This window comes from Dendrobates tinctorius, unplaced genomic scaffold, assembly GCF_039654945.1.
Source record: "Dendrobates tinctorius isolate UK_male_01 unplaced genomic scaffold, ASM3965494v1 ptg000129l, whole genome shotgun sequence".
Classification (NCBI taxonomy): domain Eukaryota; kingdom Metazoa; phylum Chordata; class Amphibia; order Anura; family Dendrobatidae; genus Dendrobates; species Dendrobates tinctorius.
In genome coordinates, this window is record NW_027361797.1 from 347,928 (window position 1) to 362,325 (window position 14,398).

The window sequence follows — 14,398 nt, forward strand, 5'->3', positions numbered from 1 at the left end:
CCTACTAATTGTTGGGAGAGTTGTCGATGCCTGATTTCAGACTGCTGATCGCATTGTTGTCCCTGGGATAAGCCTGGCTGACATGTCAGTTGGCAGCTTTCTCATAGAGAACACAGACGTACAAGAGCTCATGTGGCTCTTGGCCAAACAATCGCAAATCATTCTTCAGCCAACAGTCATCTCATGTGTATGACAGGCTCACAGGGGTGGTACGGTACCTAAAATGCCCTTTCTAAATCTCTTCACAACCTAAACACTTTTGTAAAAACATCTTCCACTTCTCCCTATCTATCTAATCCCTAAATGTGTTTTCACACAGGTCATCACAGGAGGCTGGGGCTGCACTCAATTCTCTGTAGCATCTATAGCCCCTCTACTGCCACATCTTCTAACTGTGAAAGATGTCATCAGGAGGCAGAGATAGACAGGGAATGACACCAGCGACACACCACAGCTTCCGGCACTGCACTCAAACGAATAGTCATCATTGTCCTGGGCTGGTGTCACTTACTGATTCTATCACTGCCCCCTGATGACTACTCATTTGAGGGCGGTGCTAGAAGCTGTGGAGCACCGCTGGTGTCACTCACTGCTTCCACCTCCACACCTTAACGACGTCATCTTTCAGTTAGACGCTATGGTGGTGGTGGAGACAAAAGCAGGGATCTGCTACGGCGTCCATCCCCCAGAATCCAGGAAATCTTCTGAAGGCAGTGATGCAAGAAATAAGTGACGAACTGCAGCGCTGCCTCTATGATGTCCTGTTCCGGAAGGGGCGATGGACGCTGTGGGAAGCGAGTGCAGCCCCAGCATCCTGTCACATTTGAGACTCCTTTCAAACAAAATGTTACAGGAAGTGCAGTAAACAAACATATTTAGAGATTAGGTAGATAGGGAAAACTGTAGGGTATGTATAATAACTAATTACAAAAGTGATTAGGATGTAAGGATAGTCAGAAGATATATTTTGGTTGCTGGACCACCCCTTTAAAGATAAAAGCAAAGACTGCTGTATGTTCATGGTACCCCACTCCTACAGTCCAGTCAGGACCAGTGGCCCCATGCTGTGAGTGTAACTTTAAAGTGTAACGACAAACAATGCAACAAGTGAAAAATCTGAAGAAAAGGAGAGTTAAGGCACCACTTAGCAAAACTGAAGTATAAGGCAAGTAGTTGTCTTTTCTCATAGCTATATTCATTAGTTTACATTAGAAGTTTACAGCGCCTTGAAAAAGTATTAATAAACCGTGAACTTTTTCACAATTTTTAACTTTACACCCACTAACTTGTATGTTTGTTGTTGTCTGGATTTTCAGATTTAGATTTTTTTTTAATAATTAGAAAACCATGTCTCATTTCCTTTACACTTTACAAATACTTGCTACTTTGTGTTGGCAGATCACATAAAATGCAAATAAAAAGCATTGACGTTTGTAGGTGTAAAGTGTGGAAAAGTTCTCAGGGAATGACTACTATTTCAAGGCTCTGTATGTGTCATATTTACGGTGTATGCTTTGTCATTACACTTACAAGCTGTGCCAGACGGTTGAGTACCTTTGGTGCAGCAGTGATGATTAAATAGCATATAGGACATTTTATCCCCTTACCTCTTGCCTCGGTGGTGATAATGGGTTTTTGAACTCTGATAAAGAAACAGGTAGAGAAAACTTAGAAAGAACGGAGGGGAGGTCGTGTGCAGGGAACTGATGTGAAAACTGCCCTGCCAGACGCGAGTAGCTGGAAGACAGAACAGACGGCTTTGAGTACCGTAATACCACATACCCCTCATCTCACAAAGCTAACATCATATACTACAATGGAGTGGTTCCTCATTTCATGACCATGTGCTGTCAGTCCTACATGTAAATTATCGGATTTTTTTCGGACTATAGAACTATAAGATGCACTCCAAGTTTTGATAGCAAAAAAATTTGAAGAATAGATTTCCTTCTAATTAAAGCTTCTTGGAGTTGTAAAGAAGTGGAGGTTGTTAGTGTCTGTGCAGAATGTGCATTACACCTATAGATCATCACAGTGTGAACATTATGTACACTCTGAAGTGCATACATGCACACTACACTGCTCTATGTACACTCAACTCTGCTATACACATACACAGCCACATTGTGAACTTCCTACTAGACATGTGCCAGATCACATGACCTAAAAGGTCCTTCCGGAGTCATCCCTGTAGGTTTAGTGATGTGCCGGCGCTGATAACCTCTCCTGCCCTGCAGCGATCAGACTGATCAGTGTCAGCTGTAGTAGAGAGCTGTGCTGGGGCACAGTGCTTTCAGTGTTTCTCAGGGATGCTTTTTCTTATAGTCCAAGAAATGCTGCCTATATGTATAGATTTACACCTACATGTTCTGCATATAGCTCTAATTTTACATAGTTTCTGAGTCTGCAAATCTCCGTTTTCTTGGGTGGGTGGTGTAGACTAGGGTACAGAACAAGCCATTATACATCAGAAGTACATAATGCTGTAAGGAACTGTGCAGATTATAGGCTAGACCTGGGCCTCCTAATTCACTCCTTATTCAAAAACTGGTAATATGGTAATTCTTAAGCAGGAAAGTGAAGAAGCAGCACAAATAGTATCTACTACGCCTCCTTCAGAAATAGCTCAATATTGGCCTTACATGGTCTAATAAGTCTGTAATCATATGTTATAAAAATTCACTATACTTACAGGCCAACATTTGCATTTGGGGATAACATGTAGACATTGTTTTCACACAGCGGATAAATGATAATGGCTTTACCCCAGTAAACCAAGTGTGCGGCAAGCTGGAAAACCTAGACAGAGTGTCACATAGAAACATGAATAACACAAGGGGATTCAGGCTGGCAATCATACCCATACCCATCATAACAGACCATATTTAAAGGGAGCCTGTCAGCAGGATTGTGCACAGTAGCCTACAGGCAGTGTCAGGTCGTCGCCGTTATACTGAATACAATGCTCGTGCTCCGGTGCGGGACTGTGGGGGGTCTTCATGTGGTGCTCTGCTTACATATGTATCTGTATTGCTTTTGACAGGTCACTGATCCCTCACTCACCTGCCCCCTATTGTACATTTTGCATAAAATATTGTGTGTAAAAAAAACCCAAATGTTATTCATCCATCAAAATGGCAGTGGCGCATGTGCTGTAGCATGATACAATGGTTAATATGCATATACTAGTTTATGATTTAGTCATATAATATTGTGGGGAGAAAAAAAAAATTACCCTCAAGAAAATGGCGCCGGTGGGACCTGCACAGTAGCATCTCTATCATGTTTCAATAGATACTACTGCTATTTTGCTGGAATAGAAAAAAAAAATTTTGATCCACAAAATGACGCCTGTGCAGTAGGATCTATCACTGATAGATGCTACTGCGCAGGTGCCGCCATCTTGATGGAGCCAAATTTTTTTTTCCTCTAGCAAAATTGCGCTGTTTGGCGGCCACCTGTGCAGTGGCATCTATCGGAACACAATAGATGCTACTGCGCAGGCCGATTTCGATGAAGATCATTTTTTTTTCTCCCCACAATATTATATGAATAAATCATAAATTAATATATGCATATATACATATTGGCCATTGTATCATGCTACAGCGCTGGCGCCATTTTGATGAATGTTAATTTTTTTTCCCCACACAATATTCTATGCAGTATGTAAACTAGGAGGCAGGTCAGTGAGGGATCAGTGTCCTGTCAGCAGGCTGCATTATGAATACCTAATCAGAGCACCACATGAAGACCCCCCACAGGCCGCCCCGGAGCACGAGCGTATAAATAACTCAAAAATGAAAATAAAGATTACACAACAACCACAAGACGGATTTCATCACCCAAGGTATCATTGTAATCAGTATAACGGCACCGACCTGACACCGTCTGTAGGTTACTGTGCACAATCCTGCTGACAGGGGCACTTTAACGATATAACAAGTGTAAAACCCACGTCACACATAGCGAGATCGCTAGCGAGATCGCTGCTGAGTCACAAGTTTTGTGACGCAAAAGCGATCTCACCAGCGATATCGCGGTGTGTGACAGGTATCAGCGACCGCCCCCAGCTGGGTATCGCTGATCACCCTCAAAAGCCCTGGACTTTTTTTGATCGCTGGTCTCCCGCTGTCCAGCACGCATGTGGCAGGCGGGAGAGCAACGATCAGCGAGCTCCCAGCTTGTATCCAAGGTAAACAGCGGGTTTCTAAGTGCCGCACAGTGCTTAAAACCCGCATTATACCTTATATACCAGCGCACTGGTGCAGGGAGCTGGCAACCAAGGTAAACAGCGGATTTCTAAGTGCTGCGCGGCACTTAGAAACCCGATGTGTACCTTGGTTACCAGCTCCCTGCACCAGTGCGCTGGTATCTAAGGTACACAGCGACGCGCACGCTCGTAGTCGCTGGTGCTGATCGCTGGTGAAGCTGCCTGTGTGACAGCTCACCAGCGATCATGTAGCGACACACCAGCGATCCTGACAAGTTCATATCGTTGTCGGGATCGCTGGTGAGTCGCTATGTGTGACGGGGGCCTGACACCTCTTGCTGACCTCTGGAACAACCCTTGCCACCATTACAGCAACACCCCAGGTGGCCGTTACTACATGTGGCTGTAGTATGGACAACACACAGGAGCTATGATGTATAATATTCACCAGTGGCAGATGAGTTACAGAAATAGCGGAGACTATTCCATGCACACAAGTAGGGATTGCAGAAATCCATGCACATGCTGCTAAAACAGCCCCATTTACTGTACGGAATGAGTTTTTCAGCTTGTGAAATTTCCAAAATAAATCTGTGACCTATGAATACTTAGCCGAGTGTGATGTGCCCTGGCGCACGGCAGTACCTGTAACAAGGCGAGGTCGGCGTCCTGGGCCAGCTGCTGCAGGTTCTTTACAGCACTGGCAGATTTGATCAATCTCACTAGAGCCGGAGAGCAATCCAGGGGGAGTTCACTCAGCAAACACTTCTCATCCTTAAGGAGTAGGAGCGCATGGTAGGGCCTAGAAGGAGAAAGCTGCACCTTACTCTGTGTCTAAATGATCACAGGTCAAGGTAAAATATACAAGTCATTCCAAAATCTTAGCTACTGCTATATTATCCTATAGAGCGGGCTGTTCAGAGCTCAGTCTATGGCTCCAATTCATCAAGACTGGTGTTGTTCACACCGCTCCTGATGAGGGGCATGTCGGCGTCTGATGATTCATTATGGCGCCTCTTAATAAATCAAGTGCGTCTTAAAAGTGGGGCACGCCTCCGTGCACCTCCCGCAGATCTTACTCCAGACATGCACTGAAGCAAGATGTGAGGCATACTTCACAGGTCGTCATGAATTAGATGAGTGCCTCGCCCCGTCCCACTGCGCCCATTTTGACGGAACTGGCTTTTATCTTAATAAAATTATTATTAACCAATTCAGGACAGGAACATTTTCCCCAGCCTTGGCAAAGCACATTTTTGGGTTTTACTGTGCATGTGCCTTTATTAGCATTAAAATAATTTCTTGTTCGGATAATTAAACACATTTTGACTTTTTTTTTTTGTGATATAATATGGTGTAATTTTTAAGCTTTTTTTTTTAAAGTATTGCTTTTTTTTTCGTCTTGGTTTTACATATTTTTTACATTTAAATTTCACACACTGTGCTCCCCCCCCACAAAGTCTTAAAAGATTTTGGGGGGACTTATTTACATATTATGCTTTTCTTTTTGCAGATCTCCCGTGTAACTGAGGCGACCGGTATATCAGACCCAGTTCCAAGGAAAATTCATCCTCCGGGCTTCATAGCAATGCATTCTGGTTCTCCTGGGACCCAGCAGGTCCTGCTCCCTCCCTGCACCAAGCGATCACACAAATTACTGGGTCTGGAGGACGAAGCACTGACACCGCTTCCTAATCTATACACATAAGCGCTGATTAAGCATTATATATAGTGATCAGGAAGGCAGAGATGGCAATAAACCGTGTTTGCCTTCTCTGACAAGTCTGGCTCTGCAGAATCAATGCAGAGTACAATGTGAAAAGCCAAACTGTCTAAAGGAAAGTACAACAAGCACAGTTGAAGGTGTTGTCTCATGAAAAATATTGTTTTTATAGAGATTGTAAGATTGCATTTGTAATATAAATCAATTAAACTAGAGTATGTTTGATATAGATATCACATATTCATCAGTAATTGGGCCCCAAGCTGTTTCTCCTGTGGCCGCACATGCTCAGTAGTGGCGAGAAGTGATCTGACACCATGTAATAGTGAGGGACTATTTTCTCTGCGGATCTGTGGAAGAACACAGGTACACGGGATTTAGGGGGCCTTGCAGTCAGCTTGTGCGGGGGAATTCTGCTGCTTCATGGTCCTGGGACAAGCTACAGCCCATCCACAGGCAGAGAATACAGCAAAACTGCACAGAAGTGAGCAAAGAGGCCGAAAGGGGGAGATTACAAGATCGTGTTTTATAGCAGCGATATGGCTAAAGTTGCGATGCGCTTTACACCAGATAGTTATTTTTTACATTTGTGGCATAACCCCTTTAAGTCAGGACTCCCTAATAAGTTATCTTATATTACAGAAAACAAACTTCTTCCCAGCTCTTAATATAGTAATGAGACCTGTGGGGGGTTATGGTATTATACAGAGAGACCCTTCTGTGGGCCAACCTGATCCTCGAATACAATCTATATATGAAGGGTGAGGCCTCCATCTCCTGCATACTGGGATTCTGGTGGAGCAGTCAGTGCGATGGGAAAACTCCCGGGCACTAGGAGCCTACCATCAGCGAGCGCCATCATTGTTTAATGAGAAGCGGTACATCTCCCAGGGTATCCGGTGTATGGATTCAGCACCATTTATAACAGACGCCTGTAGTCACCTAATAGGAACCTTCACAGCTCATTTCCCACTGTGATACCTGTTCTGTAAGTGTGCAGTCTGCAACCATAACACCCTTTCACACTGCTCAGAATGCGAGGGTCCCCGGATGACCCAGGGCTCAAATCCAACACCCTCCATGAGAGACACAAGGGATCAGCCCACTGCACAATCTTCTTAGACATCATGCTGTGATAGAGGTCGGTTATTTATTACTAATTAGTCATGAGCGAGCATGCGTTATCCCAGCACGCTCGGGTGGTAACCGAGTGTCTCCGGCGAGCGCTAACAATATGTTCGAGTCCCCGCAGCTGCATGTCTCGTAGCTGCAGGGATTGCCTAACAAACGTGTTGTGGCTGTTGAACAGCAGGGAGACATGCAGCCGCGGGGACTCGGACATATTGTTAGAGCTCGCCGGAGACATATTTTCCAAGCACGCTGAAGTCACTCAGCACCAGAGCATGGTCGCTCATCACTATTACGTATATGTTTGCATTTAGAATGAAAGATTATTTTTGCATTCGGGTTTCACTAAAAATGTTGCACAGTTTGGCTTTTTATAGGCTCTTAGTTTATCTGCACATTTAATTTTGATGTGGTCAGCAGCCATAAATCAGGGGAGGGGAGCACAGAAAAATACAGATAACAGAGTTACTAGAAACCCCGCATCAGAATGAGCTCGCTGATGGATTATCAGTTAAGTCAACCTGTAGACAGCAACAGACAATGCAAAATACCGGCTATAGAAGGTAAAGTGATCAAAATATTTAATGAAACCAGTTTGCAAAAATTATTTTTTTTTTTTTTTACAGTCTCAATTACAGAAATTTAATAAAAAATAATGTCAAAATTGGACATCCCCTTTATCTTACCTGATAGACTTTAGACTTCGTTCTATTGCCTCTGGAGGAATGAAACTTGCTCCAACACAGTGAATTTTATGCGGTAAGCAGAAACTGACTTCCAGCCAATTGTTTATGTGAAGACGGACCACACCGGTAGTACAGAGGCTGAAAGAGAGCAAGACACACTATATACAGTGCACATGGGCCTGGGACATGTACCAGCTGCCAAGGGACAGCCAACATATATGCAGAGAACACTTTGTAGAAGACGTGCCATAAATACGATGCAGGTATAATGAGCAGGGATGTAACAACGCACAGCAAACCCTGGTGTGGACGAGGCCTTCTAAGGTCCCAGGTATGTCTGCAACCTTTCTTCACCCCTTTAAAGTTATGTCCTAGTTTAATAAATGATCCACAAATCCCATAATACTGTATATCCGCACCCACTTCATTTGCAGAACTATATACATGTCAGCATATTTTAATGGGAGCCAGAAAGGGAAATCAGCCATTAAATGTGTAATTACAAGCACTGTCCACTAGATGGTGCTATACATCTGCTTTTTATAAACTGTGCTATGATGTCATATTACAAGTCACCCACCCAAATGAAGACTGGATAGTCAGTCATCTCTAGGGGCAAACGGCCCACACTCGGGGACGGCATCCCTAGCTATCAAATGTAGAGAATTATAGCAAAACTTATATTCCAATCTTCATTTCCACACTGTGTTCAGCACATGCACTAGGAAAATGTAAATTTTAGAGAATACTTAATCTGTGTTTCATAAATCGGTATGCACAAATATTATTATTAGACCCTGCAGTAGAGACCACAGGCTAAGGGGTATGGCGTCCTGCGTTGTCCCCAGTATCCAGTGTTGTAGAATTCTAGAGATCTACAGCTCTGTACCCCCAGTATACAGGATCCCAGGACAGAGAGCAGGCCGCTGTATCTCCTAGCATACAATCTGTATACAGGAGCCCAGGACAGAGAGCAGGCCGCTATGTCTCCTAGTATACAATCTGTATACAGGATCCCAGGACAGAGAGCAGGCCGCTATGTCTCCTAGTATACAATCTGTATACAGGAGCCCAGGACAGAGAGCAGGCCGCTGTATCTCCTAGCATACAATCTGTATACAGGAGCCCAGGACAGAGAGCAGGCCGCTATGTCTCCTAGTATACAATCTGTATACAGGAACCCAGGACAGAGAGCAGGCCGCTGTGTCTCCTAGCACACAATCTGTATACAGGAGCCCAGGACAGAGAGCAGGCCGCTATGTCTCCTAGGATACAATCTGTATACAGGATCCCAGGACAGAGAGCAGGCCGCTATGTCTCCTAGCACACAATCTGTATACAGGAGCCCAGGACAGAGAGCAGGCCGCTGTGTCTCCTAATATACAATCTGTATACAGGATCCCAGGACAGAGAGCAGGCCGCTATGTCTCCTAGTATACAATCTGTATACAGGAGCCCAGGACAGAGAGCAGGCCGCTGTATCTCCTAGCATACAATCTGTATACAGGAGCCCAGGACAGAGAGCAGGCCGCTATGTCTCCTAGTATACAATCTGTATACAGGAACCCAGGACAGAGAGCAGGCCGCTGTGTCTCCTAGCACACAATCTGTATACAGGAGCCCAGGACAGAGAGCAGGCCGCTATGTCTCCTAGTATACAATCTGTATACAGGAACCCAGGACAGAGAGCAGGCCGCTGTGTCTCCTAGCACACAATCTGTATACAGGAGCCCAGGACAGAGAGCAGGCCGCTGTGTCTCCTAATATACAATCTGTATACAGGATCCCAGGACAGAGAGCAGGCCGCTATGTCTCCTAGCATACAATCTGTATACAGGAGCCCAGGACAGAGAGCAGGCCGCTATGTCTCCTAGGATACAATCTGTATACAGGAGCCCAGGACTGGGAGCAGGCCGCTGTGTCTCCTAGTATACAATCTGTATACAGGAGCCCAGGACAGAGAGCAGGCCGCTGTGTCTCCTAGTATATAATCTGTATACAGGAGCCCAGGACAGAGAGCAGGCCGCTGTATCTCCTAGTATACAATCTGTATACAGGAGCCCAGGACTGGGAGCAGGCCGCTGTATCTCCTAGCATACAATCTGTATACAGGAGCCCAGGACAGAGAGCAGGCCGCTGTGTCTCATAGTATACAATCTGTATACAGGAGCCCAGGACAGAGAGCAGGCCGCTATGTCTCCTAGGATACAATCTGTATACAGGACCCAGGACTGGGAGCAGGCCGCTGTGTCTCCTAGTATACAATCTGTATACAGGAGCCCAGGACAGAGAGCAGGCCGCTATGTCTCCTAATATACAATCTGTATACAGGAGCCCAGGACAGAGAGCAGGCCGCTGTGTCTCCTAATATACAATCTGTATACAGGAGCCCAGGACAGAGAGCAGGCCGCTATGTCTCCTAGCATACAATCTGTATACAGGAACCCAGGACAGAGAGCAGGCCGCTATGTCTCCTAGCATACAATCTGTATACAGGAACCCAGGACAGAGAGCAGGCCGCTGTGTCTCCTAGCACACAATCTGTATACAGGAGCCCAGGACAGAGAGCAGGCCGCTGTGTCTCCTAATATACAATCTGTATACAGGAGCCCAGGACAGAGAGCAGGCCGCTATGTCTCCTAGCATACAATCTGTATACAGGAGCCCAGGACAGAGAGCAGGCCGCTATGTCTCTTAGCATACAATCTGTATACAGGAGCCCAGGACAGAGAGCAGGCCGCTGTATCTCCTAGCATACAATCTGTATACAGGAACCCAGGACAGAGAGCAGGCCGCTATGTCTCCTAGTATACAATCTGTATACAGGAGCCCAGGACAGAGAGCAGGCCGCTGTGTCTCCTAATATACAATCTGTATACAGGAGCCCAGGACAGAGAGCAGGCCGCTATGTCTCCTAGCATACAATCTGTATACAGGAGCCCAGGACAGAGAGCAGGCCGCTATGTCTCTTAGCATACAATCTGTATACAGGAGCCCAGGACAGAGAGCAGGCCGCTGTGTCTCCTAATATACAATCTGTATACAGGAGCCCAGGACAGAGAGCAGGCCGCTATGTCTCCTAGCATACAATCTGTATACAGGAGCCCAGGACAGAGAGCAGGCCGCTGTGTCTCCTAATATACAATCTGTATACAGGATCCCAGGACAGAGAGCAGGCCGCTATGTCTCCTAGCATACAATCTGTATACAGGAGCCCAGGACAGAGAGCAGGCCGCTATGTCTCCTAGGATACAATCTGTATACAGGAGCCCAGGACTGGGAGCTGGCCGCTGTGTCTGCTAGTATACAATCTGTATACAGGAGCCCAGGACAGAGAGCAGGCCGCTGTGTCTCCTAGTATATAATCTGTATACAGGAGCCCAGGACAGAGAGCAGGCCGCTGTATCTCCTAGTATACAATCTGTATACAGGAGCCCAGGACTGGGAGCAGGCCGCTGTATCTCCTAGCATACAATCTGTATACAGGAGCCCAGGACAGAGAGCAGGCCGCTGTGTCTCCTAGTATACAATCTGTATACAGGAGCCCAGGACAGAGAGCAGGCCGCTATGTCTCCTAGTATACAATCTGTATACAGGAGCCCAGGACAGAGAGCAGGCCGCTATGTCTCCTAGGATACAATCTGTATACAGGACCCAGGACTGGGAGCAGGCCGCTGTGTCTCCTAGTATACAATCTGTATACAGGAGCCCAGGACAGAGAGCAGGCCGCTATGTCTCCTAATATACAATCTGTATACAGGAGCCCAGGACAGAGAGCAGGCCGCTGTGTCTCCTAATATACAATCTGTATACAGGAGCCCAGGACAGAGAGCAGGCCGCTGTGTCTCCTAGCACACAATCTGTATACAAGAGCCCAGGACAGAGAGCAGGCCGCTATGTCTCCTAGGATACAATCTGTATACAGGAGCCCAGGACTGGGAGCAGGCCGCTGTGTCTCCTAGTATACAATCTGTATACAGGAGCCCAGGACAGAGAGCAGGCCGCTATGTCTCCTAATATACAATCTGTATACAGGAGCCCAGGACAGAGAGCAGGCCGCTGTGTCTCCTAATATACAATCTGTATACAGGAGCCCAGGACAGAGAGCAGGCCGCTATGTCTCCTAGCATACAATCTGTATACAGGAACCCAGGACAGAGAGCAGGCCGCTATGTCTCCTAGCATACAATCTGTATACAGGAACCCAGGACAGAGAGCAGGCCGCTGTGTCTCCTAGCACACAATCTGTATACAGGAGCCCAGGACAGAGAGCAGGCCGCTGTGTCTCCTAATATACAATCTGTATACAGGAGCCCAGGACAGAGAGCAGGCCGCTATGTCTCCTAGCATACAATCTGTATACAGGAGCCCAGGACAGAGAGCAGGCCGCTATGTCTCTTAGCATACAATCTGTATACAGGAGCCCAGGACAGAGAGCAGGCCGCTGTATCTCCTAGCATACAATCTGTATACAGGAACCCAGGACAGAGAGCAGGCCGCTATGTCTCCTAGTATACAATCTGTATACAGGAGCCCAGGACAGAGAGCAGGCCGCTGTGTCTCCTAATATACAATCTGTATACAGGAGCCCAGGACAGAGAGCAGGCCGCTATGTCTCCTAGCATACAATCTGTATACAGGAGCCCAGGACAGAGAGCAGGCCGCTATGTCTCTTAGCATACAATCTGTATACAGGAGCCCAGGACAGAGAGCAGGCCGCTGTGTCTCCTAATATACAATCTGTATACAGGAGCCCAGGACAGAGAGCAGGCCGCTATGTCTCCTAGCATACAATCTGTATACAGGAACCCAGGACAGAGAGCAGGCCGCTATGTCTCCTAGCATACAATCTGTATACAGGAACCCAGGACAGAGAGCAGGCCGCTGTGTCTCCTAGCACACATTCTGTATACAGGAGCCCAGGACAGAGAGCAGGCCGCTGTGTCTCCTAATATACAATCTGTATACAGGAGCCCAGGACAGAGAGCAGGCCGCTATGTCTCCTAGCATACAATCTGTATACAGGAGCCCAGGACAGAGAGCAGGCCGCTATGTCTCCTAGCATACAATCTGTATACAGGAGCCCAGGACAGAGAGCAGGCCGCTGTATCTCCTAGCATACAATCTGTATACAGGAGCCCAGGACAGAGAGCAGGCCGCTGTGTCTCCTAGTATATAATCTGTATACAGGAGCCCAGGACAGAGAGCAGGCCGCTATGTCTCCTAGTATACAATCTGTATACAGGAGCCCAGGACAGAGAGCAGGCCGCTGTGTCTCCTAATATACAATCTGTATACAGGAGCCCAGGACAGAGAGCAGGCCGCTATGTCTCCTAGCATACAATCTGTATACAGGAGCCCAGGACAGAGAGCAGGCCGCTATGTCTCTTAGCATACAATCTGTATACAGGAGCCCAGGACAGAGAGCAGGCCGCTGTGTCTCCTAATATACAATCTGTATACAGGAGCCCAGGACAGAGAGCAGGCCGCTATGTCTCCTAGCATACAATCTGTATACAGGAACCCAGGACAGAGAGCAGGCCGCTGTGTCTCCTAGCACACATTCTGTATACAGGAGCCCAGGACAGAGAGCAGGCCGCTGTGTCTCCTAATATACAATCTGTATACAGGAGCCCAGGACAGAGAGCAGGCCGCTATGTCTCCTAGCATACAATCTGTATACAGGAGCCCAGGACAGAGAGCAGGCCGCTATGTCTCCTAGCATACAATCTGTATACAGGAGCCCAGGACAGAGAGCAGGCCGCTGTATCTCCTAGCATACAATCTGTATACAGGAGCCCAGGACAGAGAGCAGGCCGCTGTGTCTCCTAGTATATAATCTGTATACAGGAGCCCAGGACAGAGAGCAGGCCGCTGTATCTCCTAGTATACAATCTGTATACAGGAGCCCAGGACTGGAAGCAGGCCGCTGTATCTCCTAGCATACAATCTGTATACAGGAGCCCAGGACAGAGAGCAGGCCGCTTTGTCTCCTAGTATACAATCTGTATACAGGAGCCCAGGACAGAGAGCAGGCCGCTATGTCTCCTAGTATACAATCTGTATACAGGAGCCCAGGACAGAGAGCAGGCCGCTATGTCTCCTAGGATACAATCTGTATACAGGAGCCCAGGACTGGGAGCAGGCCGCTGTGTCTCCTAGTATACAATCTGTGTACAGGAGCCCAGGACAGAGAGCAGGCCGCTGTATCTCCTAGCATACAATCTGTATACAGGAGCCCAGGACAGAGAGCAGGCCGCTATGTCTCTTAGCATACAATCTGTATACAAGAGCCCAGGACAGAGAGCAGGCCGCTGTGTCTCCTAGCATACAATCTGTATACAGGAGCCCAGGACAGAGAGCAGGCCGCTATGTCTCCTAGCATACAATCTGTATACAGGAGCCCAGGACAGAGAGCAGGCCGCTATGTCTCCTAGCATACAATCTGTACACAGGAGCCCAGGACAGAAAGCAGGCCGCTATGTCTCCTAGCATACAATCTGTATACAGGAGCCCAGGACAGAGAGCAGGCCGCTATGTCTCCTAGCATACAATCTGTATACAGGAGCCCAGGACAGAGTGCAGGCTGCTGTGTATCCTAGTATACAATCTGTATACAGGAGCCTAGGACAGAGAGTAGGTCGCTAT

The 14,398-nt window shown here is 47.1% G+C and overlaps 2 protein-coding genes across 7 annotated transcripts in view; one reads left to right on the plus strand and one right to left on the minus strand.

The window, feature by feature from the left end:
- Positions 1-6,175, plus strand: part of MPG (N-methylpurine DNA glycosylase) — a 185,346-nt gene extending 179,171 nt beyond the window's left edge. The window contains exon 4 of the mRNA XM_073542757.1: positions 5,727-6,175. Coding sequence (XP_073398858.1) covers positions 5,727-5,743 — 17 coding nt within the window. The 3' untranslated portion in view covers positions 5,744-6,175. The remainder of the gene's footprint in view (positions 1-5,726) is intronic.
- NPRL3 (NPR3 like, GATOR1 complex subunit) overlaps positions 1-14,398 on the minus strand; it is an 80,965-nt gene that overhangs the window by 25,543 nt on the left and 41,024 nt on the right. For all 6 annotated transcript variants that reach the window (XM_073542751.1, XM_073542749.1, XM_073542746.1 and 3 more), the window contains 4 exons: positions 7,751-7,888; positions 4,859-5,015; positions 2,693-2,799; positions 1,608-1,737 (listed from right to left, as the gene is read on the minus strand). In XM_073542751.1, the coding sequence (XP_073398852.1) occupies positions 1,608-1,737; positions 2,693-2,799; positions 4,859-5,015; positions 7,751-7,888 (532 nt within the window). The remainder of the gene's footprint in view (positions 1-1,607; positions 1,738-2,692; positions 2,800-4,858; positions 5,016-7,750; positions 7,889-14,398) is intronic.